We start from the raw sequence: 25,746 nt of genomic DNA on the forward strand, positions 1-25,746 counted from the left end.
TTTAATGAGAAAATAATAGAATAAGAAGAAAAAGGAATTGAAAAATCTATTTCAAGATTCCTTGCGACGCGTTATTAACGCTCCAAGGATTTCATCGCTCTTCGCAAGGCAGAACCTATACATAATTTATATACATATATATATATATATATATATATATATATATATATATATATATATATTTTCCGACCCACGAAGTAAAAGTTAATTAAAGCATTTAGAGAAAAGTTAATGCGTGAACGGGATTTCGAGTTGTAATTCATTCTGGTAAGAGAATGAGAATTTAAATAAATAAAATAAAATTGAAGCGTTATATTATATGTTGATGAATATAATTATATGCGAAAACAAACTTTTTACGATTATTCTGTTTATTTAAACAAAAAAAAAACAAGAGTCGTCGTTTCAACGATACTACGAAATTATGCGACTTATTTCGCAGTGCGATTTATGAAAAATGAATTCATACTTACAATTAAATGGAGAAAAAAAAAAAAAAAAAAAAAAAAAAAACACAACAAGGAAGACTCGTCGAGTTTCTTCCCGCAACTTTAGTCAGCTCTGACCTGAACTTCTCACCTTATTTCCTCTCGGTTCTTTCCTTCGTTTATACATCGGTGTATATGTACCCAAGGAGGTGGCTTATCGTTTTCTTTCCTCTCTTTGCGTCGAGAAATAATCAATAGTTAAGCTCGAATAGTCGAGTGAGTAGAATAGAGAGACAGAATGTCATTAGTGAGATAATTCTGGAAGCCATTTTTTTTTTTTTTCTTTAGGGGGGGAAGGGGCGAGAGAAAATCATCCTCGTTTTCTTTTACTCTATAATCAATTTGCAAATTTTGCAAACGCTGTTCGCTCGGAATATCCTTTCGTTTACACGTCGATGCACCTTCGAGTTGTTATCACTATCGTGTATCGAAAAGAAATCTCCAGACACTGTTTCAATTTGGCAAATTTCAATCGTATAACGTCTTTCTTGTTTTATCTTTTTTGCTACGTACTTTTATCAATAACTAAAGTCTAATATTTACCATCAACAGACGAACGAACATAAGAATACAAACTCGAAATACAGTCGAGTGAATCGGATGACTTTCAAATACAAACGAAAGCCTCGGGCATTACTCGTGTGGACGTTTGTATGGGGCGTTCCATGGAAATTTATTCCCTCACGTATAAATTCTCATTCGAGTGAAACTCGAGTGCGGAATTATAAGGTAATTCGGGGTTAATTGAACCGGTGTGATTATGCGGATGCATTATCGTTGTAATTGTAATTCACGATTATGCTATAAATCATGCGCGAGTTTACGGTTGGCTGGCAATAAACCATCGTTATATGGTTTAACCAGGATGGCCGGAATGGTGGCCGGATTGAAATTCCGAGTTTGAAAGGTTACGAAAGTCCAGAATCCCGAACTTTTTCTTTCCGAAACTTAAAGTAAAGAAATCAAACTTTGGAGAAATATCAGAGTTTCGAATCGTCCCAATTTCCGACGTTCAACAAAGTTCCGTAAGGGCAAAGTTCCGAAAATAAGACGTAACTTCGAATGACAGATGATTTTCAGTTCCGTTAATTTCTGGTTTTTAGAAATTTCTCCACTTTGATCTTTGTTTGTTTTCAATATTCGATATTTTTTTTTACGTTCGTAATCCTGGTCATTTTGATTTTCGGTTTTTCTCAATTTTTACACCCGCTCGTTGAGCAATCTAGGCTTTTAATTTACAGAATTTTACTCTATGGAAATTTTATTTTTCGCAATTTTTTCCTCTGTCGTAACTTTCTTTCTTTTTTCCAAAAGTTTTGTTGTTTATTAACATCAAGTTTCGCCATCAAATAATCGGGAATTAGGCGTATTCAGAAATTTTCAAATTCGGAATTTCAATCCCACCCCGTTGAATTTATGGAACTGCACAAAAGCTGCGAAAAAAGAATAGAAATCATTGAATTGAAAATGATGTTACTCTCAGCCACGTGTTACAACTTATACTTAAATAAAATATTATGGCGGTGTGATCGATGGGTCGTAACCATACACAACGGAATTTCACAGATCCAGGCTATTTATTTATGCGGGTCGATGGATTTACCCAACTTTCGATGTATTATACGTATATGTATTATATATACACCTGAGCCGTTCGAGCCTGATAAACACTTGCGGAGCTATACGTTTCCCGAAAAGAGAAAGATAAAGGAGGGGAAGTTTTTTTCAAACAATTTTTTTTTACGACCGAATAGGTATCGCAAGCGTTTTGGCGAGAGCGGAATTTAACGCGTGATGAAAAATAAATGGGATGAAAAACTTGTGAATATAATAAAAGTCCTAAGACTGGAAATGGGAATTGAACAACTTTTTTCAAAATTTTATTCAAAAACCGATGTACGATAGCGATTCTTTTGATTCCTTTTCGATCATTTTCTCGATTTAATTATAACCGCTATTTATCTTTTTCAAAACTATACGTACGTAGTAGTAGTAGTAGTAGTAGTAGATAGTTTTTTCCTTCTACATTATTGTTTACATCACGAGTAAAATTTTAACACAACATTTACAGCATCGGGACGATTTTTAATGTTTGCTTTTCCACACGCTTTATCACCTGCGACGTGAAATTTCATAGCTGCAGCAGTAACTTGAGGATGAAATTTGAAAGACGCGTTGCAAGTGTTTACGATAGTCGACGGTTGTTTTATTTTATTTATAGATGAAAGGGGAAGCTTGGAAACGAAAAAAAAAAGTTGTATACAAAGCTTGTTTATTGCATAAGTAGTTATGATATTTTTTTATGAGAAAAAATTTTTTTTTTGTGTATATATGCATAACGTTAATGCACGTATTATACGCGTGATTTATAGATAATTACGTGCGTGATGAAAGCAAAGTTTATAACAGTTGCGTTGATATTACATAAATCGCAGTCTGCACTTTGGCTCCTTAAAAAATAATAACTCTTTTATCCAAGCACAGCTGCGTTTGCGGAAATTCGCGATGATGATCGCGGAAATCGTCGGAAATTTTTTATCTTCAATATCTTTCTCAGATCTGGAATTTTTGATATTCACTTGAATCGTTCTTGCCTATATTTCTTTTAATTTAAATTAAACAGAAAATCGATTATATATATTGGCTTCTGTGAAGTGAGAAACGCAAAATTGTGTATCAAGTTTGTGAAAAAAATAAATAAATCAATAACTAGAAATGAGACAGTGGATTTCGTTTCTACTTATTGGCGGTGTTGAATTTGCTTTTTTTTTTATCGATTTTCAGGCAAATATTTCCCTCCTGAATTTATCCGTTTTCACTCTCAGGCCTTCTCTTGAAGCAGCCAACTCGATTTGATACTTTAATAACTTGAAGTTAGGAAATCCCACCTGACGTGGGTAACAAAGTCCGCGTTTCTCGGTTCAACATTAGGGAGATTAAATAAATATACTTCGATGCATGATATAATTCACTGAGGAGAATTTCATTCGTTACAGAATTCATAGAAAATTCTAATGTATTTGGTATCGTTATGATAACAGTTTAAATATTATCGAGATCAGAAAAAAAAATTAGTACAAGTAAGTGTAACATTTAGTTAAATTATAGTCATCAATACCAAATTTTCTGTAAATTCTGTGCAACTTTAATTTTTTGCTTATATACATATATATGTATAATGCAAGTATCTATGAACAAAAAAAAAATAGTAAAACGTATTAGATTTTCTAATTACAGTAACAGAACTAATTTTCTTTTTCTACCAAGAAAAATATTTTTGTATTAACGATGAACAATGGAAATAGCTCTGGAGAAATGTATTTTTTATACTGCAAGGCATAACTAAAAATTTCTGTAGGCGAATATTTTGGAAAAGGCGTCAATTTGCGCGAGTGAATACACAAAGTAAGTGTGAATTCTGTTCAGTCTCTCAAAAGAGAAAATTAAAAAATCTGAATAATCGAAATTCCGAATGATTGAAGATTTTCAGTTTCGTCATTTTCTTTATTTTGGATTTTCCATATTTTTAAGTTCGGAATTCATGTCATCCTGATTTTCCGTTCTTCTGATTTTTTACACCCACTCTCTTGAGTGATCTAGCCTGTGTGAATGTGTTTTAATTTTCTGAATTTTACTCAATCGAAAATTGATTTTTCAAAATCTTGACAACCGAAATTCTGTTATTTTGTCAAAGTTTGATTTATTTACATCGGGCTTCGACACAAGCTTATTCAGAATTAGGCGCCTCCGGGACTTTTCACATTCAGAACTTCATCGCCGCCCCAATTACACCCCTTCAGATTTCACGTGCTTTCACTTTTTCCGTCTATCCTCGGTATCCGCTTTTCTCGGCTCTCTCGCAAGTAGTGAAAGTCCGTATTTAGTCAGACACGCGGTACAAGATTCGCGGTATTGTCTTAGGCGTTCGCAAACACAGCTTCAAGGCGATTAGAAATGCATGAGATAACGCGACGCAATACGAGAACTGTAAGCGCCCTCGGCACTTCGATTCCAATCTCCTTTCCCTCTTTCCTTTTGTTCCAACCCCTGTTTTCCTTTACTCTGAAATTCTCCTCCCGCTGTTTGTTTGTTTTTTATTAAATATCTTAAATTTTTCCTAGAGCTTTGTTCTTCCTTTTTTTAACTTTCCTTTCGTATACGTCGAAAGGTATCGAATTTTCTCCAATGTAGAATCTAATTTCGCAGTGAATTCTAAAACCCCGTTGAGTATTGAGGAAAATTTGTTTTCTTATTGTATAATATCGTTTCTAAACCAGCAATTTTTTTCTTCTTAATTAAAGAATTTTCGCATCGGTTAAAACGACGATTTTTTGCAACCCTATATTACAGTCAGCCGTAACTTAAGGTCATGCAATACTCCTACCTTTACCGACCGAGCAAACTCACCCTTTTTCCAAAATTTTGACGATATATCGTTCTTTTGTAGCGGAATTCAGGAAAGTCACATCAATATCCCGAAAATCGTCCAAAAAATGTTTATTTTCTTGACACGTGTTACAAATAAAACGAGCCATCGTGAGTCGGTTTTTATCCGATATTGAGTTCGCTGGACGAAAACTAAGAGCTACAATAATTTCTTAAATAAAAGAAGCTCTCACGATCAGAAATCATACATTTTCTAACGACTCTCGAGATATGAATAACTCTCCTGAATTCCACAGCAAAAGAGCGATGCACTTTCGAAATTTTCACCCATTCCGTTCGTTTGTTTATCCAATATTGGAAGAAAGAGGGTGAGCTTGCTCGGTCGGTAAAGGTAGGAGAACTACATGGCCTTAAAAGCCGCAGCGAGGCGAGATTGAAGGGATTTTGAGAATAAGAGGGCGAAATATCCGCCCAGCTTCCCTGATAACGTGACGTCTTGATGTACCCGATTTGAAAGGGGAAACCAGGATCTTTTCTGGATCTAGGTCTTTTGTACGTGTAGAAAGATTACGCCGCGGAGCTTCGCCTTTGCGTAACAAAAATCGCTTGTTAAAGTCATCGGTGAATGGAAGAGAGACGCCGTTGTAGAAAAATGCATTCACCGAGCACAGCTGTAAGTAGGTAGATAGGTAGTTAGGTTAGGTACGTGCAGAGAATGAAACATGTTAGTCGAATCTTGCGAGAAGTGAGAAGAGCTTTCGTTGTCATTGTCAGGCAGGATTACATCCTGTCAGCTCCGTTTTGCTATCTTCGTAATATGCATGTGTGACGTAACATGCAGATTCATACGACACTGCAGTACCGACGTGTATTCGGAAGAAAGATGGAATTTCAATTTACATTGTCAAGGAAATTCAAAAACGTGTCGTTTATGCCACACAGTGCTTGAGTTCAAATCGAAATCCTTACGCTGATATAATTCACTTTCTCTTTACAGATCGGTTATATTTTTATACGACACGATGCAAAATAATTCTGTAGCATTTCTTTCATGCATTATTTCGTGAAATTTATTTGTCGTTTTTACTCTCAGAGAAAACGTTCTGTTCTTTTTTTTTAATTAGCCTGTCGACGCATTTCGTAGAAAATTTTCTTCTCGTGGGTACACAATATTCACAGTTATGGATACAAAAATTAACGAAACAATTGTTTCAAAAATGCAAGAAAAAAAAATTAATTCGACAAAGTATACTTATAAACACGAAATCTCGATTTCAATTTTGTAAATTTAATGAATTATTACTTTTTTCGTAGTATAATCAAAATATTGAATATCCTCTGGTAGATTCATCTTTATCTCTTCATACAATTCTCTTAATCTATTCGGTGGATAAAGGTTAGCAAAATTTAGGAAATCATGAGCGCTGCTAATTGATTACCGCTATTAAATAATATGTTGCGTGGAAAATCCAGAAAATTTTATGTTAAAGTGGCAAAATACTTTCTGTAACGCGTTAAAAATCATCTCTCGCAAGAGAAGTAAGATGAGCAGTAATTGGAAGGGACTCGAAGCATCTGTCTAGTATAATCAGCACAACTGAACCATTCGTGGTCGAATACCATTGAATCAGCCATGTCAATTCACAATGGCATATTTCTTCCTCATTGTTCGATGTGGCGCTTAATTCATGTAGCAAAAATTACAATCAAACGATAGTTTTCTCAGTTACAACAATCGAACAATCAATTTTCAATCCTTACAAAATAATTTCACTGTTCAAATCTAATTTCGCAATCGCAACAGAATCTACGGGGTTGTGGTACAAAACTTTTTCTTTTACATGCCTCAGACATTTTGTTTTCTGCGCTCTATAAAATCAACTAAACTTTATGTTTGTATGAAAATAATGTTTGATCGGATGTACATTAATCTTGAAGTTTCGTTGCAAGGACCAAATATCAGTCATTACGAGCAAATCTTTTTCTCGGTGTATAATGCTCGAGTGTCAGAATATCTTCGAGAGAAAAATAAAAAAATGTCAAATTGTCTTGGTTATTTTGGGCTAATTTTCGCTCGGCTCGTGTGCGTTATATTTGCTAATAAACTATTCCGCTTGGGCCGAGGCCCGAGACCCTAAACTCTGCAAGACTGCACCGAGGGTGAGCAAAGCAACCCGATTCTATTTATAGCTGTAGGAAAGGACATTCCGAGCGACTGCTTCCTTACGTAAGTTATTATCTTTGACGCGAGTGTAACTTACGTGGGGTGAAAATTTACTGCAATCTCACGGCAACTTGCGCGAATTTCATTGAAAGTATTTTATTCGTTTTCATCACGATATCATGCAAAGCTCTGTGGTATTTACGGTATAAAATCACCGGCAGCCTTCACATTTTTCCCACAAAAAAAAACCTATTTTTCCTCTCGACCAATTATCATTCCTAAAAATTTCTGGAAGAAATCGTTGAATTTCACTTTAAAAAAAAGTAAAAAAAAAAGAAATTCGAAAAGTGTCACGTCATTTTATACAAACTCGAAGGGGTAGGTTTCCAGTGATGAAAAATTGCCGAGCAAAAAGAAAGGAAGAAAAAATAACGCAATTATTAGAAGGAAAGAAAAATCGGATTACGATATCCATGCGATATCGAATTTGGGTTCGGAAAAAGGAACCGTTGAAAAAGTTCCAGTCAGACATCAGCTGCTGTCACGGGAATTCAATCCAACGTTCGTCAAACGTAAGGTTAAGACCGATACACGCACATATCCGATGGCAAGGGAAAAAAATTTCAACTGGAAACTGTTTCTAAATAAATAGAATAAGTTAGAACAATCAGAACATCAGACAACGGGCGCCGACTTTTCATGCATGTCGGTAATTTTTTACCGACATTACACGCATGCATTACCGGCATGTGCGTAATGTCGGTAACAAATGTCGCCAAAATGAGAATTCGGTGTTCCTCGTAATCGAAAACCAGATCAGCTGCCATTTCGTCATTTCACTATCAAATCTCATGAGACTGGGCTCAAAATGTGTGTTTCATCACCGCCGAGTGGCATCATACCGGATAGGTCGATCCATTCAGTGCAACTGTGAAAATTTGGCCAATTTCTGTGGGTGGTTACCAATCTGTAAATTTTTTTTCAAAATTTTGAAAAAGTGAAAATACGCTCCACTTTTTGCCAAAATAAGGCATTAATTGCCCAAGTTTCACTCTGATCGCTTGAGCGGTATAGGAGTTTTGCTTCCCTGCGTTTTCGAGGTGTACAACTTTTCTTTATAAGCACCTTAAAAGGCGCCATTCCCACCACAGCCAAGTGGCTCCATGGGGCCCTCGGACCCCATGGAATAAGACTTCTCTTCCAGCTACCCTAGTCTTGGCTCATGCTCCCCTTAAGGGTTGCCGTGGTCGATTTCGACGTTGACGTATGTATCTCCAAATGTCTGAATTCACGTGTCTCAAAGGCGGAAAAGGGGTTAACAGTCCCAATTTATACTCAATTCTGAAGAACAACATTTCAATGAATTTTCGTTTGACGTATAAATAAAGAAATGGCACAAATTCTACGAATCTACTATTTTCACAGTTTTAACGCAAAGTCATCCGATAGTTCCTTTCACTTTACGACCTGCCATCAACTTCTCCGAAACACCGACCCTGATCCGTATCGCATCTTGCATAACCACTACAGTGGATGTTTCGTACTGCCATTCCACCCTGGCAGAAAATACAAGAAGGCAACCTAGCGGGGTACGGAATTCAACTAAAAGCCTTCTCCGCTGTGATACATTACTCGATATTACTTCCAGGTTGTAGGTAGGTACTGTGTCGTATACACACCTTGTATGTATAAACGTATGCAGACACGTCGAGAACCCTCAGGGCTCCCGCACACCCACGCCCGACATATCCAAGGAGAACCTTTCCGAAACAGCGTTGATTTCATCACCTAGGAATGCTTTCGAGACACTCTCTCTCTCTCTCTCTCTCTCTCTCTCTTTCTCTCTGTCTCTGTCTCTCTCGAGCAGACGCTGCTTCGTCAAATCGTGTATCCATCCTTGTCCCCAGACTCTCGAGATAAACCGAAGCACTTACAGCGGGTGAAATTCCCGCGGTATTCCAAATTCCAGGACGACACGTGTGATCCTGTGTTCTCCAAGCCCCTTGTCACTGTCACTAATCCTCAAAAAGGACGATGAAAAACCGACCACTGTTACATTGTTAAACGTTCTGAAATATGCCGCATTATTCTTTAATGTGAATGCTGGTTTAACAACCGATACTACACGGATCATATCAGACTCGCAAAGATGGTGTCTCAGGACGATATTACCGATATTTGATTTCTTTTGCGGAATGTTATAGTCGACTAAAAACTAAGCGACACGTTTTTTTGTTATCTGCCAATAAACAATTTAAAGGGGTGAAACCATACGCAAAAGTAAGGCGTGTCAAGAGGTGATTTTTGACAGTTTCACCCACAAGAAGGTAATATTTTTTAACCAATCTAAGTGGGAAAGTTTTCTCATAACGAGAAATGAAAAATGTTACCTTCTCAATTAGAAAAACAAACCTGCCAAATCACCCCTTGACATGACTTGCTTTGGAGGTTGGTTTCACCCCCTTAAATTGTTTGATGGTGGATAAAAAAAAATACGTGTCACTTTGTTTTTAGTCTACTATAACGGGTTACAAAAGAAATAAAATCGGAGAGATCGACCTGGGATACCTTCCTTGGCAGTGAGTTTATCCGTTAGATATTATATCGATTCGCAGAAGTAAGTTTACGCGTCTTGGAGAATATACGTTCAAGCCACTTGTGCTATAGTCACGTCTGCCAGCTCCTGTGAAACGGCATGTGTCGCGGAATATTTAACCGATCTCGAGTCAAGCGTGAAGCTATAACGTAATATCAAGTCTTGAAAGACTGAACTATAAAACTCCCGCGGTTCCAGGGAGCTCTTATTCAGCCTACTCGCTACGCAAGTACCAGTCTTTCAACTATTCACAAAAGTTGCCTGGATTTATGATACAAGGCGTGATTCTCCACACCGAACTATACCGACGGCGCATTCATGATTCCTGAACAAGTATAACACCCACAAAAGCTACTCGACCGAACGAACGACGAACGTCATTCAGTCGAGAGTCAAAGGGTTGTGCTTTCGGATTTTACACTCTAGCGTTCACTCGCCTGCGATGTAATCGAAAGTAAATAACACCGTCGAAGCCTTCGGTCAGGGGTGGAAAAACCGATTAATCTGTATCACAACTTTTTCAACTGCAATCCGTTGACCAACCTCCAACACCTGCTTGGTCTACGTTTACATCAGGATTGGTTGAATAAACGAACTGTGGTTCTATTCACACTTTTTCCCCCCTCTTGACCTGCAGTTGAATCAAACAGAGAAGAGCACTCTTAAGGAAAAAGTACCATTTGTGGTCACCTTTAAAAAATTGTGCATTTATTTATGATCTAGACTTTGAATCGCTTCGTTTACTCGATTCAGAACTAGAATCTGATTCTGAGAAAGGTCTGGACTGCATAAATTTTTAGTAGGTACTCCACATAACGGGTACGCTTTCTTGTTTATACAATGTGTGACCATAACCTCGGCTTAGGGGTAATAAATACGGCCACAACCTGGTACCAAGGTGACCAAAGAAGGTAGATTGGCGAAAAGCACCTCCGCCTTTTTTGCTTAATGACCATAATCGCGATATTCGAGTTGTGTATAACAAATTCATTGCTCGAGTATATCACGCGGGCAGATCAAAATTAGGGATATTCTCGCGTGGCTCGAGTCCGTAGAAAACGTGGCGAATTCGTATATCTACACGAAATGTTAATTTGCATTTCAGGGCGAGCTTCAGGGCTCCGTTGGACACGGAAGGACCGGAGGAGGTGGTTCCAAGACCACGAGGAGATGGACCAGCCTTCGGCAGCACGTGACGCACGGCGCCATGTCCGATGGTTCCAAACCAGCCATCGAGCTGCTTCTCGACCCTCCTCAACAGTCGAGACCAGGAACACCCGGCTCTCAGCCACACTCGCCAAACACACCAAGGACGCCTCACACTCCGGTGCGGAAGTCCAATTGGGAGGTCATAGAACACTTCACTGGAGCACCAAGGCCTTCCATCGTCACGGTGAGTTGTTATTTAGGAAATCACAGGTCGATGCATGTCGTTTTTTCGATCATGCCCATGAAAGTAGAGCCGAACATCGTTCCAGAATTGATGATTCATCCGAGGGATACTCTTTTCATCTCAGCGTTGCCGCAATCGATGAACTTCCAAATACCTAAAAGGTGGTTATCGGAAGTCCTTTCACATTTTTCAATATCGGTGATGGACGACGATTTCATGCTGTTGGACACAATTTGTAACCCGGTTTATAAGCTTGTTTATATCTTAATGATACGTCCGATGCTGGATGATTTTTTGGGTTTCAAGTCAATGGGGAGTCTGGCTAATATCTCCAATCACTAATTTGCTTTGCAGAGTTTACCCTCACGTTTTTGGACAGTTGAAAATTAATTATTATGACCAGTGCTCGTCGCTGGTCGGAAAGATTTACTCCGCATTGTACATTTTTCGTGGTTATGATTCTTCCTTTTTCTTTTTTTTTTACTTCCTACATTCTTTTCATCCGGTGGTTATCAATCATATCTGACGACAGCTTGAAACGTTGGAACGATCGCCAGCAATACATTTATCTCTCTCGCTCTCTCTCTCTCTCTGGAAGCTGGTATGAGACACACCAAATCACGTCATGCGAGTGACAATGGTGAAAATTCAACGTTCGACGTTATTTTCATGATCCCTTTTTTCACGCTGGCAGATTTTGAATGATTAATTGTTACAAGGTACCAAGTAACAGTTTTTCACTACCTCTATTATCTTTTTAAAAAATGTTTTTGTTCGCTGTTTGTGAATTTTTTTCACTTCCAGAAATGACAAATATTCTCACTTTTCATTAAGTTGGCCGATCGTCGTACAACAACATCAACAATTGTCGAACCTCTAACGATCCTCCAGGTCTCTAAATGGGACCGGAAATGGCGGCACACGAAACGCCGATAGCCGGCCGTCTAATTGGCCATCGACTAGTGACGTAGTTGGTTTCGGTTCAAAACCGAGTGTCCAATGTTCACTCAATCATGATACAACCACTACTGCGATTAATGCAAAATCTTCATCTTTTGCAGGTTGGACGAGGATCGGAAGTCGGAGTTGGGCTTTCGAGTGACAGAGACGCGATTATGGAGGCGGCTGTCAACGCCGGGATGACACGAAGAAGGCCTCGATGTGGCTTCAGTCGTTTTCTCAGCGCTCTGTGTGCCTCGCATCGATTCAGGAACCTCCAGGTCAGACACTCGATTTCAATATGAAACACTCTGTAGTGCATTTTACTTGCGGTGACCAGCAGCTGCAGCACCTTGACAATTTTCTTTCGTACTATAAAAATTACTCAGTTCAACTACCGCCGAAAATTCCCAGACCTACTGTACCGCATTGACTGAGAAAAGAGTTTATTTATTGTTACAACAAACGAATATATCTAGCTATTTAGCGAAATAAATGTTTCCTTATTATTATCATGGAATTTTAATTCAGCCAATTATGATTTGTGGTAACTATCTAACTTATTTTTATCCATCATTATTTCGCTTTCAACTGAAATTTGATTATAATTACTAAATATGCGTTTGTTAACGATAAATAATATATTTTCTCAGTTTGGCGTGGAGATTTATTGTATAATGCTTAGGATATTCGTTGGTGTCGTTGATATGATTTTTTCGATTTTCGATCGATGAAACTGATTTACGAAAGTCTCTATGATCCAGATAAAAACGTTTCATCGCTAAATTTCAATTTTAAATATCTTAATTGTTATTAACCACGTGTTTCACCATTAATTTCAAAAATTTTTAACCGAAAAATTCTTATATTTTGTTGGATTCTATTGATAATTAATTTATTTTATTCGCAAATGAATTCTCTACAAATAGTTTGAGACAATTTCTTTCTTGAGTTCGTTAGTCGGCAAGAAAGCGAAAAATCCGATATATATAAAATCGTAATAAATGACAAATGTTAAACTTGTTATTCAACAAACAATTCCTTATTGTTAATCACAGATTTAACTTCGACTATCCAAGAAAAATTTATTTACAAATAAAATCAGCTACTGCTCGTTATAATCAGACAAGAATTTTTCGGTGAAAAAATTCATAAAATAGTCAAATTTTTATGACGTAATTAAAAAACCGAGCTACCATTCTGCAATTCAAATTCAGTGTTTAAACATTTTTTTCTACCATCGCGAAGAAATTTCGTAATTGAATATGAAGACTAGATTAACTTCGGTGACATTGTTTGAAGCTCTGTTTTGTCACTTTCGTTTTTGTTTGTTCACCCTTTTTCAACCTGACCGAAAACCCCTCGAGGGAGTTTTTTTCGATTCCGCGCAAGTTTTATATCCTTGTTTAATTGGGTGTTCGAGGGTTTGTAGCTGATTCAGGGGAATTGCTTAGCTGACGTCAATATAACCGGCGAACAGAGGTGGATGTAATTAATTACTCGTCTGTTCTCCGATACTCTGTAACTTATATGTTTGGAATAGTCTCTCGATCCTTGTAGGTACTTGGAAGTTTGGCGAATTGGAAAGGGGTGGATTGATCAGTTCGACATTTAACTGTCTTCGAATAACTCACCCTGTTTACCATCCGTTCCCCCAATCGACGTTTGTAAATCTTCCTTCGTCAACTTTTTCGTCAAACGCGTTACGCAGCCTCCGCCGAAAAGTTTTTACCTCGATTTTGGTCGGAAAATATCTCTTGCATAACGTATCCGAGCTTGGAAAATTTTTTGTTTTTGGTTTTTGTGGTATTTGAACAATCATTTCGCTTCTAAACTACAAGATCATGAAATTTCGATGAAATCTTGGCAATACTCAAGAGAATGGCGCATTGCTGAAGGAATGAAAAAACGAAGAAAAAGAAGAAGAAGAAGAAGAAAAAACTTCGTTAAATAAAATGTTAGTTTCGATAAATAATTTTCATGGCAAAAGTTCGCTCGAAGGATGCACGGAGGGGATGGAATCATTTATATCAATACAAGAACCCCTCTTCTACGGTGGTGGAAAATCACTGACTCGTCAAGTTTTCCCCAGAAATATCAAGTCGCTTTCATTCATCCCTTATGCACGCCTCAAGTATGTGGTAATAAGTATAATCTTAGCTCGAAGGAGGGAGAAGAAAATTTCATAAATTAAAGAAGGAGATGAACTTCTATTGAAATTTACTTTTTCATGGAGTACCGCACTATATACGAGATGAGGATTAAGAAGCATTTCTGTATTCCTTTTCCGTATTCAACTGACAGACTTTCTGACTTCTTAACTGACTGACTGACTGACTGACTGACTGGGACTGAATTTAAACGTGACGCGGGTTCAATGTGGTCGATTCGAAATGCGTGGAGTTAAATCACCCCGAGGATAATGTCATCTTTATGGGAAAGGCACGGGAGAGGCTTCTTCTTACGATGGAAATGAAAAATTCACCCACACACAGCACCTGTAACACACTTTCACCTGCAAGTTCAGAGGGTTCGACTGGGTGTTCGAAATGGTTTCCATTCCACTCCCGTCACCTCGATGGTTGGCACAAGGACTTCCTTTTCGTTCCCGTTCAACCAGAAACGTGGTGGAAAAACGGAGGGTCAGAAAGATGGAAAATCAGATGAGAAAGAAAAAAAATTTTACCATCGTCGCGCTCATAAATGTCTATAATTAATTAATCGGTCGTTATCCGATCGAAGTCACTTTTGAATAGAAATATTTTTAACGTCACAGGTTTTGCAAGTTTTTCAAACTTTCCTTTTTTTTTTGTCTCTTTTCCGTGCAATATACTGATTCAATTTCTAACTCGGTTTCCGGAATTTGCTTACAATTCAGGGAATCGACATTTCCGATTTATTACCTCGTGGGTGACGCGCTGCACTTTTTCCATGCCCATGGGCAGCTCATGGTGTGTACAGAAAGCCGGCTGGTATTATTACCCGTTTCCATGGGGATTCGGTATCGAGTGTTGTACTTGGCTAACGAGTATTCGAGATAAGGCAACTTTTTCATACAAATCCGCCGGCTTCTTATCAGTTGTTTCGATAAAATCGAATTTTATATCCTCTGTATTTTATATATACATATATATGTATGTGGAAAGAGCGATAGACAAACTGTGTTACTATCGACCGATGCCGTACAGTATATTACACAAGTCCTAGCAAAATTTCACTCATCGTTCGTAATATTTTCGGTTCGACGATTCTGCAGTTTTTTTTTTTTTTTTTTTAATTATGCAATCGTTTTTCGGTGAAATTATTTCAAACTTTTCGAACTACCAAATGTCACCAATTACTATCCCTGGTTTTTCTTATACGAAGAAGTGAAGACCGTCGAAGGAAGAGTTTCTCAAACACTAGTTCTGCGGGACTTTCTTTTCCCCCTTTTTCCGTGAAAAAGTTTACCGATTTCGTTGAGGAAAACGCACTTTTAAACTCCCCCGGAGGTAAAAGCTTGCGAAAAGAATTCAAAGAGTCCTGATTTGGTAGTAAGACAAGCAAGTACTCGAGATACGGGTACGTAATGTAATTCCAAGTGCAAAAAAAGCCGCTTGAACGACTAATTTTAGCCCGCATTTGATACACTTGGAAAAGTCCTGAAAACTCTTCGGGTGTAACATTTTTAAAACTCGGGGGGTCGAATTACGTATTCGTGTCTCATGATATCAGTGGGTGTGGACTTGGGTATGAAAATTTTGTCGGTCGAGAAAGAAAGGCGAGAAAAATTTGGGGAGGAGAAAAATCACCGAGGTGACGAAATTTTTGCAAAACTTTCTACTCCCGAATATTACTGATCAACAGAATTCTGTTTACTTTTAATTTCGGAACTGCGTCAGGGCGTTAAGACTTTTCGATTTTCCGTATCCGGTTATACTGCGAATCGAATTAAATTCCTCTTTTTACCATATTATCCTGAAGCCTGAGGTAATTGTAATTCCAACGAGGACTCCTCGAGATACTCGTTTAATTAAAGAAGCCTCGAGCGCCTCAGAGATCAGCCGAGTCATTCAGTCACGTGCTCATGACTGTTATAAAACCGGTCTCGTTTCCCTCCGGAAATTGGCTAACTGGAGATATTCAGCTTCTGTATGCACGCGAACGTCCGCAGCACTCTCTCATCGTCTTCCGTTGGTTTAACCAATTTCATACATGACCCGAAATTGGCTTCAGCCTGTACAGCCAATCGGTCCGTGAATTGATTAGCCGAGAACCAATATTCAGACCAAATCCAACCGACGTGTGTTTCCAGATGAGAGAACAGAATTTCACCAAAAGTCACGCCGCAGTTATCCCTCTATTCGATGAAATTTGATTCAACTATTCTAACCTCCACGATTGTTCCAATTTTTCGTTCAACAAAGTTCGATTAATATTCGTCTAAGAAACGGGTCAAATTTTTCCAACTTGCTAAAATTCGTAAAAATTGCTGCACTTGATTTCGCGCGAATTCTCATCTCTTATCTCTACGTTAAGATAACGTAGTTTTTATTAAATTCCGCTCTATTAACCCTAAAACACGGAGGAGGGGGGGTGAAAAAACACCCCAAGTGAATTCAAATTTTCCGCCGCGAAACAATAGTTTAGACTCTCGACTCGAGACACCAACAACCGAGTTAAAAAAAAAAAAGTGATATGATGATGACCTGAGATATAGAATAGGTGCTTATAAAGAAGCGTTGTACACCTCAAAAACGCGTGGAAGCAAAACTCCTACACCGCTCAAGCGATCAGAGTGAAACTTGTGCAGTTGATGCCTTATTTTGGCTAAAAGTGGAGCGTCTTTTTACTTTTTCAAAATTTTGAAAAAAAATTTACAGATTGGTTACCACCCACAGAAATTGGCCAAATTTTCACAGTTGTACTGAATGGATCGAACTATCCGGTATGATGCCACTCGGCGGTGATGAAACACACATTTTGAGCCCAGTCCCACGAGATTTAATGGTGAAATGACGAAATGGCAGCTGATCTGGTTTTCGATTACGAGGTACACCGAATTCTCATTTTGGCGACATTTGTTACCGACTTTTCATGCATGCCGGTAATTTTTTACCGACATTACACACATACATTACCGGCATGCGCGTAATGTCGGTAGCAAATGTCGCCAAAATGAGATTTCGGTGTTCTTCGTAATCGAAAACCAAATCAGCTGCCATTTCGTCATTTCACCATCAAATCTCATGGGACTGGGCTCAAAATGTGTGTTTCATCACCGCCGAGTGGCATCATACCGGATAGGTCGATCCATTCAATGCAATTAAGAAAATTTGGATAATTTCTGTGAGTGGTGACCAATCTTTAAATTTTTTTTCAAAATTTCGACAAAGTAAAAATACGCTCCACTTTTCGCCAAAATAAGGCATTAATTGCCCAAGTTTCACTCCGATCGCTTGAGCGGTATACGAGTTTTGCTTCCCCGCGTTTTCGAGGTGTACAACGGGTCTTTATAAGCACCTTAACGAGATTGGAGAGTTTTTTACGTTACCGAAATAGTTAAAAAAAATATTGTTACCATTCCAGGGTTAACCTAAGCTGTATTTGTTTAATTAATATTTATATGTAATATAAACGTTAGGATTTAATTATATAAATAATTAATCGTCGAATAAAATGCAGAATTTTGAATGCATGCTCGGTTGAATACAGTCTGCAAATACTTGAGGGAAAATTTGCAAATGCAGGTGGTGATGGCCGAGGTTCGTTTATCGTGTAGCTTATAGCTGAGAGACTTGGAGTATAAAAGCGGCCGAAGGGGTGAGATTAACAATAATATTATCTAAACTGTTCGGCTCGCAATCAGCCGAGAGATTCGATCTTCTTATCGGGATTTCCGGAGGCGTATAACGCGATACAAGCTGCGTCAAAGCCTCGACGATCCTTCGAATTTCCATCGCAGTCCGAATATTCTTTCGAAGTTAATCCAAATCTGGATCGGATCAAGTATTCAAGGATCCAAGTACCGACAATGCTTCGTACCAGCTGTGACGAAAATTAATCCGCGTCTAATACGCCTCGTAAACAGAAAGGATAAGGATTGTCCAACTACCATGAAACCAGCGTTTATCGTCGCTGGATGAGAGACACGATTTCCTCCAGTTTTCGCTGACGCGGGTAAAAATTTACTCGTCACTTCCTCTTCTCTTCACTATTCCGCAGTCATTATATCCTTGATTATCATTTTATGCGTCTTGGCAAACTTTAGTCGCGTAATTCGGGAGGAATTTACCAGGACAAGTATAATAGCATTACTTTTGTAAAAATAGTAAAAGTTTAAAATTAGTTAAACTTAATTATAATTATTATTTCGTTGAATGGAAATTATAATAACGAAACTTTGAAAAGATGAAAATTATTATAAATCGTCCCAAACACGTTTCATCGCTTCGACCGATCATCCGTGTGAAATTTTGATAGCGTAATAAAAGTCCGGACGAGAGGTAATTGTTAAAAGTTTTAAGGAATAACTTAATTCCTTAAGGAGGTAGGAAAAATTTTACAAAATACGGTTATTAAACCTGATTTAATAAACGTATTGAATTTTTCACACCGAAAGCTTTTCCGAAAGGAATAAATTTTTTTTTTTTCTTATTTTTACTTTAAAAACAGCTTTTCAATACGAAAAATATATGCTCTCGATTCTACGTCCGTATCTACACTCGAGAGAGAACCCGAGTCACGCTCTGATTCGCGATAATTTATCAGAGCGCGAGAATTCGGACTAGTGATAAATATCTCGGACTTTTCGTTGAATAAAAAGAAAACTGTGCAAAGAAAAACGGCGAAACTCACTCAGTATCTGAAGCAAAGAGCCTTGGCATTGCAGCGATCGAGTATACATCGAGGTTTCCTATTTAGAGGAGCGCGAGTGTCTGCAGAAAGATCGGAAAACTTGGTCGTCTAATTTTGTAGCCTCCTTCCGTGCTTTTCTCTCTCTCTCGGCGAGCAACGTAAACGCGAAAATAATTGAATCGCTTATTTGAGAAGCCGGATAAATTGCGGCCGCCGCCGCCGTCTTCCAATCAATTATTCGTCCAAGGCTGATTCGCATTGCCGCTTCCGTTTTATACAGTACACGGCTCAAGTATATATAAATATATACATATATTTAAATGTGTATACGACGATTTGTATGAACGAAAATAGAAAAGTAACAGAAGAGAAATAATAATCAGGAGTCGGTCTGTGACTGAAACAGAAAATAAAAAGGGGAATTCTATACGGAAAACGCGGAAGAAGAAACCGTCTCGGTGCGTAGATTTTCTAGATGCGAATAATACGGTATATCAAATAGGTTCTCAAATCATTCCGGAGAATTTCGGAGCCCCGGAAGGCGTCTCGACGTCTGGCGTCGTCTGCCGCAAAGTCTGCAACATATTATAGGTATATCTATATGTATATATATATAGGGGGGATAATTTTACTTTCCTTGAGATTCGCGAGGGGTGGAGTCGGAAAGGATCCGATAAAAGGCAAGGGGTGATTTTTTCATCAGCTTAAGCTTTGAATGGAAACACCGAAATCCGTTTCCCCCGTCGTCCCATCCCCCGAATAATATGCGCAAGCGCGTTTATTTATTCATTCGTTTTATCCCGGTCGAATTGACTCAAGGATGAATTTGCATAAAGATCGTATCAAATTAGCGTGTATTAAACACGTGTATAAATACGTGTAAGTAATTATTAAAAATGAGAAATTCTTTTTTTTTTTTTTTTACCAAATGACGTCAATTTTTTGATACATTTTTTAATACTGTAATGAAAATTATAACAATTCTATATATGTATATGACTAGGTATACAGAGATTTCTCTCGGCGATATTGACGCAGAGGAGATGAATATTTGCCGTCCCTTCGGCGACAGTCGCGATCTCTCGTAATTCACTCTATTTTCCGTTGTCGTCAAGCGGGGCCTAAAAAACAAGCTGACATTGAGTAGTATTAGATTTAGCGAAGTGCGAAAGCCGGGTTTCGCGCCAAGGATCCGACCGGGCGCGGGCGCCAGGCGTCTAGAGTCTAGACGTTCTTCGTATCCCATCACGCCGATGGCTTTGGGAGAATGAAGATACAGTGTACAATACATGTAACTACGTGTACAGTAGAGTGAAGCAGGGAAACGTTTTTACCCTCATCACCAAAGTCTAGCTGGTGAAATTACTCTCACGATCAGCTCGCAATTCGCTTATATCTAATGTCTTACGGATTTAGCGGTGATCGCAAGGATGTTAAAGGGTGTATAAAAATTAAGGAAAAGCTCCTTGAAAGATTTAAAAAATCGCAGAGCTGAATGTAACCTAATAGTGTGCAAAATGAAATTGATCTTCTTATTGCAGACAATCTGCAGACAATCTTGTATTTATGTTAATCTGAAAACGAAGAGAGCGGTTTGTGTTTATGACAATTTTCATAGGAATAACAACTTTTTGTCATTTTTTTTTCTCTTCTCGTTTGAAAAAGAAAAACTTTTAATGTTTCTTGGAATTTACAAATTACGTAGGCGATCGTATCGTTTTTGTACGCGAATCAATTTCTAACTAATTACCAGACCAAATAAATTTTCACCTTTTTTCTGCTCGAACTACATAATCTAGTAGAAAAATGAAGTGTAGGTAGTACGTGTGTATGCAAAATTGTAACAACTGATGGGGTTAAAATTGATAAACTTGTTTACACACTGAATTTATCAAGAAACGTGTTAACGCGATTATAAAGTTCCTTCAGGCAATTTGAACAAAATTCAATCGCAAACTGAATTGTTTACTTCTGACGAATTGAATTTAGACTAAGAATACGATTTAGGCGTAGAATAATCAGAACTAAATACAAAAAATAAAATGTGATCTTCCTAAAATTTTTCAACGTCTGATCATTTTTCATTCTAACTTTGTATTTTTTATTTATTTTTCAATCTCGAATCAATCGGATAGTAAATTTTTGTAACTCATTCCTTCGTATCATAATTTTCGATCGATATTTTTTTTTTTTGTTGACGTTATCCTTAAAAATTCTTGACCGTTTCTTCCAGGTCGAGATGTTGTACCAGCGCTACTTCCTCCGGATGAACCAAAGCAACATGACCCACGTTTTGGGCCTTCTTTCGGGCCTTGCTGTCGCCTTGGGTTTCCTCCTGGGCCTCAGTCTGACTTTCACCTCGTCCGATCCCTTCGTAGACCTCGTACAAAAGCCCCAACATCTCACCTTGGCTCTGACGCTAATAGCGTGTCTCGCCGTCTACGCAGGTGAGTGAAGCTCCTTTGATTTATGACATTTCATTGGTTAGCCATAATCCTCACGAGTGTGTGATCGCTAAATCACTGAATATTGTGTACCTGCTTGAATTTATCTGCATAATATTAGCATGAGTGCTTCGGATGATTAATATCCGCTTTTAATCAGCGAATATCATGGAAACAAGTAACGAGGATGGGGGTTAAAAGTTTGAAGGGTCAATTATTGCAAATGAAAGATATGGCGAAATTTCAAACATGCGAAAATAAACTGACGAAAGTTGAATTGCTCGAAATCTTGATTTTTTAGTAGTCATTCTAATCGTGACAATTTCATCAAAAATCTAGACTTCAACTTTCGTTATTTCATTTTCGCATGTTTCAAACTTCGATATATCGGTTATTTGGAATATTGACCCTTGCAAGTTTTGACCCCAAGCCAGTAACGATCGCCCGATTATTTCATTCACTCTTTATTTATTTTATTACGAAAATAACCGCACCTTGAGATATTTATTAAGTGACTATATTCGTACGCTGCGTAGATATTTTTAAAAGACACAAAAATAGGAAATACCGGATTTGAAAATAAAAGCTTAAATATCTACGTCTCATTTCGATTCTCTTAAAAACGGTTAAAAAAAAAAAAAACTGGTAGACTCGTTCGATTTCATTCTACGATAGCTGATCTTAATTCAAACACTATTCGAAACGAATTTACACTCCCGATACTTTTTATCATTATATATTTTCATTAATCAGATTATAAAAAAGTAGAAAACCGTCATTTAAAGAGAATCGACAAAAATAACTCTTCAATAAAACTCCTTGAAGAACCCTGCATCTCCTTATACTCTCCTTGTTAGATTCATCCTTGCAGCCTTATAAACAAGGCTGCAAATATCCTTCGAATTCAATGAGGCAACATCATCGAATCATACAATAACTTCCTCGTTTTTTCATCCCTTACGCAGGACTCGTCGCGGCCATTTCGAGGCCAGGAATGAACGAGGTTTGGCTCGCCGGCATCAGCGCCGCCGTCCTGGCCACCCTTCTCGCCCTCCAGGTGGCCTTGGGCTTGCACCTCGCCTACCCCAAGGGATCGGTCGACTCGGAGGCCATAGAGGGTACCTACAGCCTGGGTGGCCCTCTGGCCATCGCCTGGGCAGCCTGCTTCTTCATTTACATGGCCTACGCACTTTTGCCGATAAGACTGAGGCACGCCTGCATCGCCGGCATACTTTTTTCCCTCGCTCATTTGATCAGCGTGCTTCTGATGTATCGACACGATTATCCGGCCTTCGTTTCTCAGGTGAGTGTTAACTTGTGTGTAGGTAAACAGCAGTGGTTATAAACGCCGGTTCTGGGTGTAGATTCCCATATCGACATTTACCGACCATTAGCCAAGACACGAACCTTCTTCTCGAATGATCGAGAGTGGGGTTAACCCCACACTGATTGATAACCTAGGACATCTGAAGTATGGGATGCACGATAAAATTAAATATTCTAGAAACGGGTTTGTGTCTTGGCTAGGTGTCGGTAAATGTCGGTAATGGAATCTGTATTCGGAACCGGCTTTCTATACTCGCTTAGGACAAATGCGATTTTTCGTAACTTCCAGCTACTTTTTTTTTTATGGAAAGACAGAATGAGGGAAGTTACCACAATTATCCCCAAACACAAATCGTCTAATGTATATTCATATATATTATCTATATATATGAATAAATTGAAATGATTGTACACATCGTACTTTCTTCATCTACCAACTTACGAGCTTCAGAAAAATTACGTCTCAAGCAATTCGCAATACTACAAAAACTATTTATCGCTACAATTGCAGGTACTGTATAATTTTTTAAGTGAACAAATAGTGGAATGTTGTGATTTGCTTGTCCATTGTTAGATGATAACAGAGTGTTTATTCAAGATTGGAATTCAGTGTTTTTTTAAATTGATTTTCTGGATTGCCAACTTTTTCATTTGGATATTTCATAACTTGATCAGAGCTTCAGTTTCCTGACTCTACGAACGTTTGTTTAGTCTGTTTAACTTTCAATTCTTGATCTAACTGCGTTCCGTAGATACTAAAAACAATCTCTCAAACCCTGCAGATGGAATGAAAATTAATTTCAAACTAAAACGGTAACCTCTGCTGTACCATCGTTAGGTAATTTTCTACATTTTTTCTGTTATCTTTTCGTGAAACACGTTATAAAGTTTGTTGAAACTCGGGAAAGCGGAAGCCTTTGTTAGTTAGTTTTACCCATGAAATTGTATCCGAATCGATAGAAACACGCCGTTCACTTTTGGTTTGCCTGCATTCTGGTCTGTTCAATACAAACGCGGGTGAAAATTAAAGGGTGTGAACGACGAAGCTCGGAACGGTCTTTTTTTTCATTTTCATCTGCGTGAATAACTACGTTTGAATTTGACAGAAAAAGAGAGTACGTACATACAAGGCAGTAATTAAATATGAAAAAAATATCTCGAAAAAAATTTCGGTATTGGCAAATAAAACAAAAAAATAAATAAAAAAAAGAAGGAAACCTCGATGACGATGATCGCGTTACAATTATTATCCGCATGATACGGAAACACACACAGTGTGAACAATCTGCCGGTACAAACGAGTTGAGCTCACTTTGACGACTGGTAAAAGGATTTTCGACAATTTACCGATTGTCCCATGGTGTAAAACGCTTCAAGTGACAAAACCAATTACAAGTTTGAGCGACCCTCGCCGCTCCTGCACATCCGCCATCAGGTTCCCCCACGTCTATCTTCTCCCCTCTGTCCCTGGGCAATTTAAATGTTTACATTTACACGTATATTTTGTATAAATATATATATATATATATATATATGTATACAACGTCATTTATTATGCATACACGGCGAAGTATCCGCGGAGAAAATAACTTGTAGCCATATAATTTATAAGTGGGCTTACTTTTTTCAAACTTGTTACCGTTCGTATTTATAATTTCTGTCCCTGGAAAATTTCAAAATCTACTATGTAAACAATCTGGTTTAATTGAATTGGAAAATTTTTGAATTTCATAATAACATTCAATTAATTATTACGTACGTGAAAAATAAGAAACAGAATAGATTCTTTCAGTATCGTTGGTCTGATTCGAAGTTTTGCACAGGGTTTAAAATTTTTTAATAATACCGAGAGCAATATTAATGATATGGAACTTTTGTTGTAAAATGAAAAATTGTCGACGGAAAATATCGAATTTTTTTTTTTTTCCAGACTAACGATACGACAATGCCTGTAAAAAAAATGTTGAAATCGAGGTTTTAGCATCGATAATAAACGAGTTTTGAAAAACATATTTGCGAAAAGCAAATTTTCTTCTTTTACCTACACGTTTCGTACTCATGCAATATTACGAAATGTCGAGGTTCGTTTATGCACCGGAATTAATAGTAATCGCACGTGTGAAACGTGACTCTGTTAATTTGTACGGTACTTTGCCCGTTAATTTGTCAAAGTTATACACAACTGGCACGTCCGATGGTTTGCCTGATTTTTTACCCTCGATGAATCACAACCAAGTTTTGAAAACGCGATATTATAAGTTCGCGTTATAGCTAGGTTAATTGACCATGCAAAGTGCAGATGTTATCGCTTCTAATTAGATTGTGTGAGTCAGGAGCGTAGGTGTTATTATCCGCCTGTGATATTGCGAATTGTACGCGACTTTTATCTCACATCCTCAACGTTCTATTAGACATATACGATCAACGGCGAGAACGAACAGAAATTTTTGGATATTCGTGATTAGATTTAATCTAAAGCGAACGAAATTTTTTTTTTTTCTTTTCTTTCTTCTTTCTTTCAAACTGGAAAAAACAGGAATATTGTTTTTTTTTTTTTTTTTTTTTTTCTAACGCATAAATAATTCTTTCATATTTCTTTAGACGAATGAAATAATTGCTAGCAAAATTCGCGGTTATTTGTTATTTTATTGTTTTTTCCTCATCATTTTTAATTCCTTCGTTTTACTTTCTTTCTTCATTTCCTTTCGTTAAGTTTTTTTTCTTCGTTTGCACCCGACAAACTCTCAGCTTAACCCTTTACCACGGCAGAAATTAAACGCGTAAGTCTCGACTTGTAATCGCTTGGATCGTAAATTGAGAATCACGTCCACGCGAGGGGAGATTTATAAGCCTGATATTTCTGCTAGCAATTTTCTTCTTTCTTTCATTTTCCTATTTCTTCCGGAAATTCTTCTGACATTTGAGAGGAGAAAAAAAAAATATAGAAATACTATATATGTAAAAAAAATAATTGTTTGGCTGCTAACTCTTGAAAGTTTTTTTTATCTCAGGTTTTTCCGTTCATTATAATATCTTACACTCAAGTGAATGTCCGTTTCTGATGAATTTTTTGTTCTTACCCCGTGTCGCATATAATTACATAAAAAAGATTTTGATCATCTTTTCTTTTGGCACTTCTATTTCTTCGTTTTTATTTTCGCTTTTTTTTCTCG

At 37.7% G+C, this 25,746-nt stretch overlaps 1 protein-coding gene across 1 annotated transcript in view; it reads left to right on the top strand.

Moving 5' to 3' along the window:
• Positions 1-25,746, top strand: part of LOC124410041 (adenylate cyclase type 6) — a 77,367-nt gene that overhangs the window by 588 nt on the left and 51,033 nt on the right. Inside the window, exons 2-5 of the mRNA XM_046888155.1 lie at positions 10,740-11,027; positions 12,089-12,247; positions 21,037-21,250; positions 22,213-22,550. Of these exons, the coding sequence (XP_046744111.1) occupies positions 10,740-11,027; positions 12,089-12,247; positions 21,037-21,250; positions 22,213-22,550 (999 nt within the window). The remainder of the gene's footprint in view (positions 1-10,739; positions 11,028-12,088; positions 12,248-21,036; positions 21,251-22,212; positions 22,551-25,746) is intronic.

Source organism: Diprion similis, chromosome 8 (assembly GCF_021155765.1).
Source record: "Diprion similis isolate iyDipSimi1 chromosome 8, iyDipSimi1.1, whole genome shotgun sequence".
Lineage (NCBI taxonomy): Eukaryota > Metazoa > Arthropoda > Insecta > Hymenoptera > Diprionidae > Diprion > Diprion similis.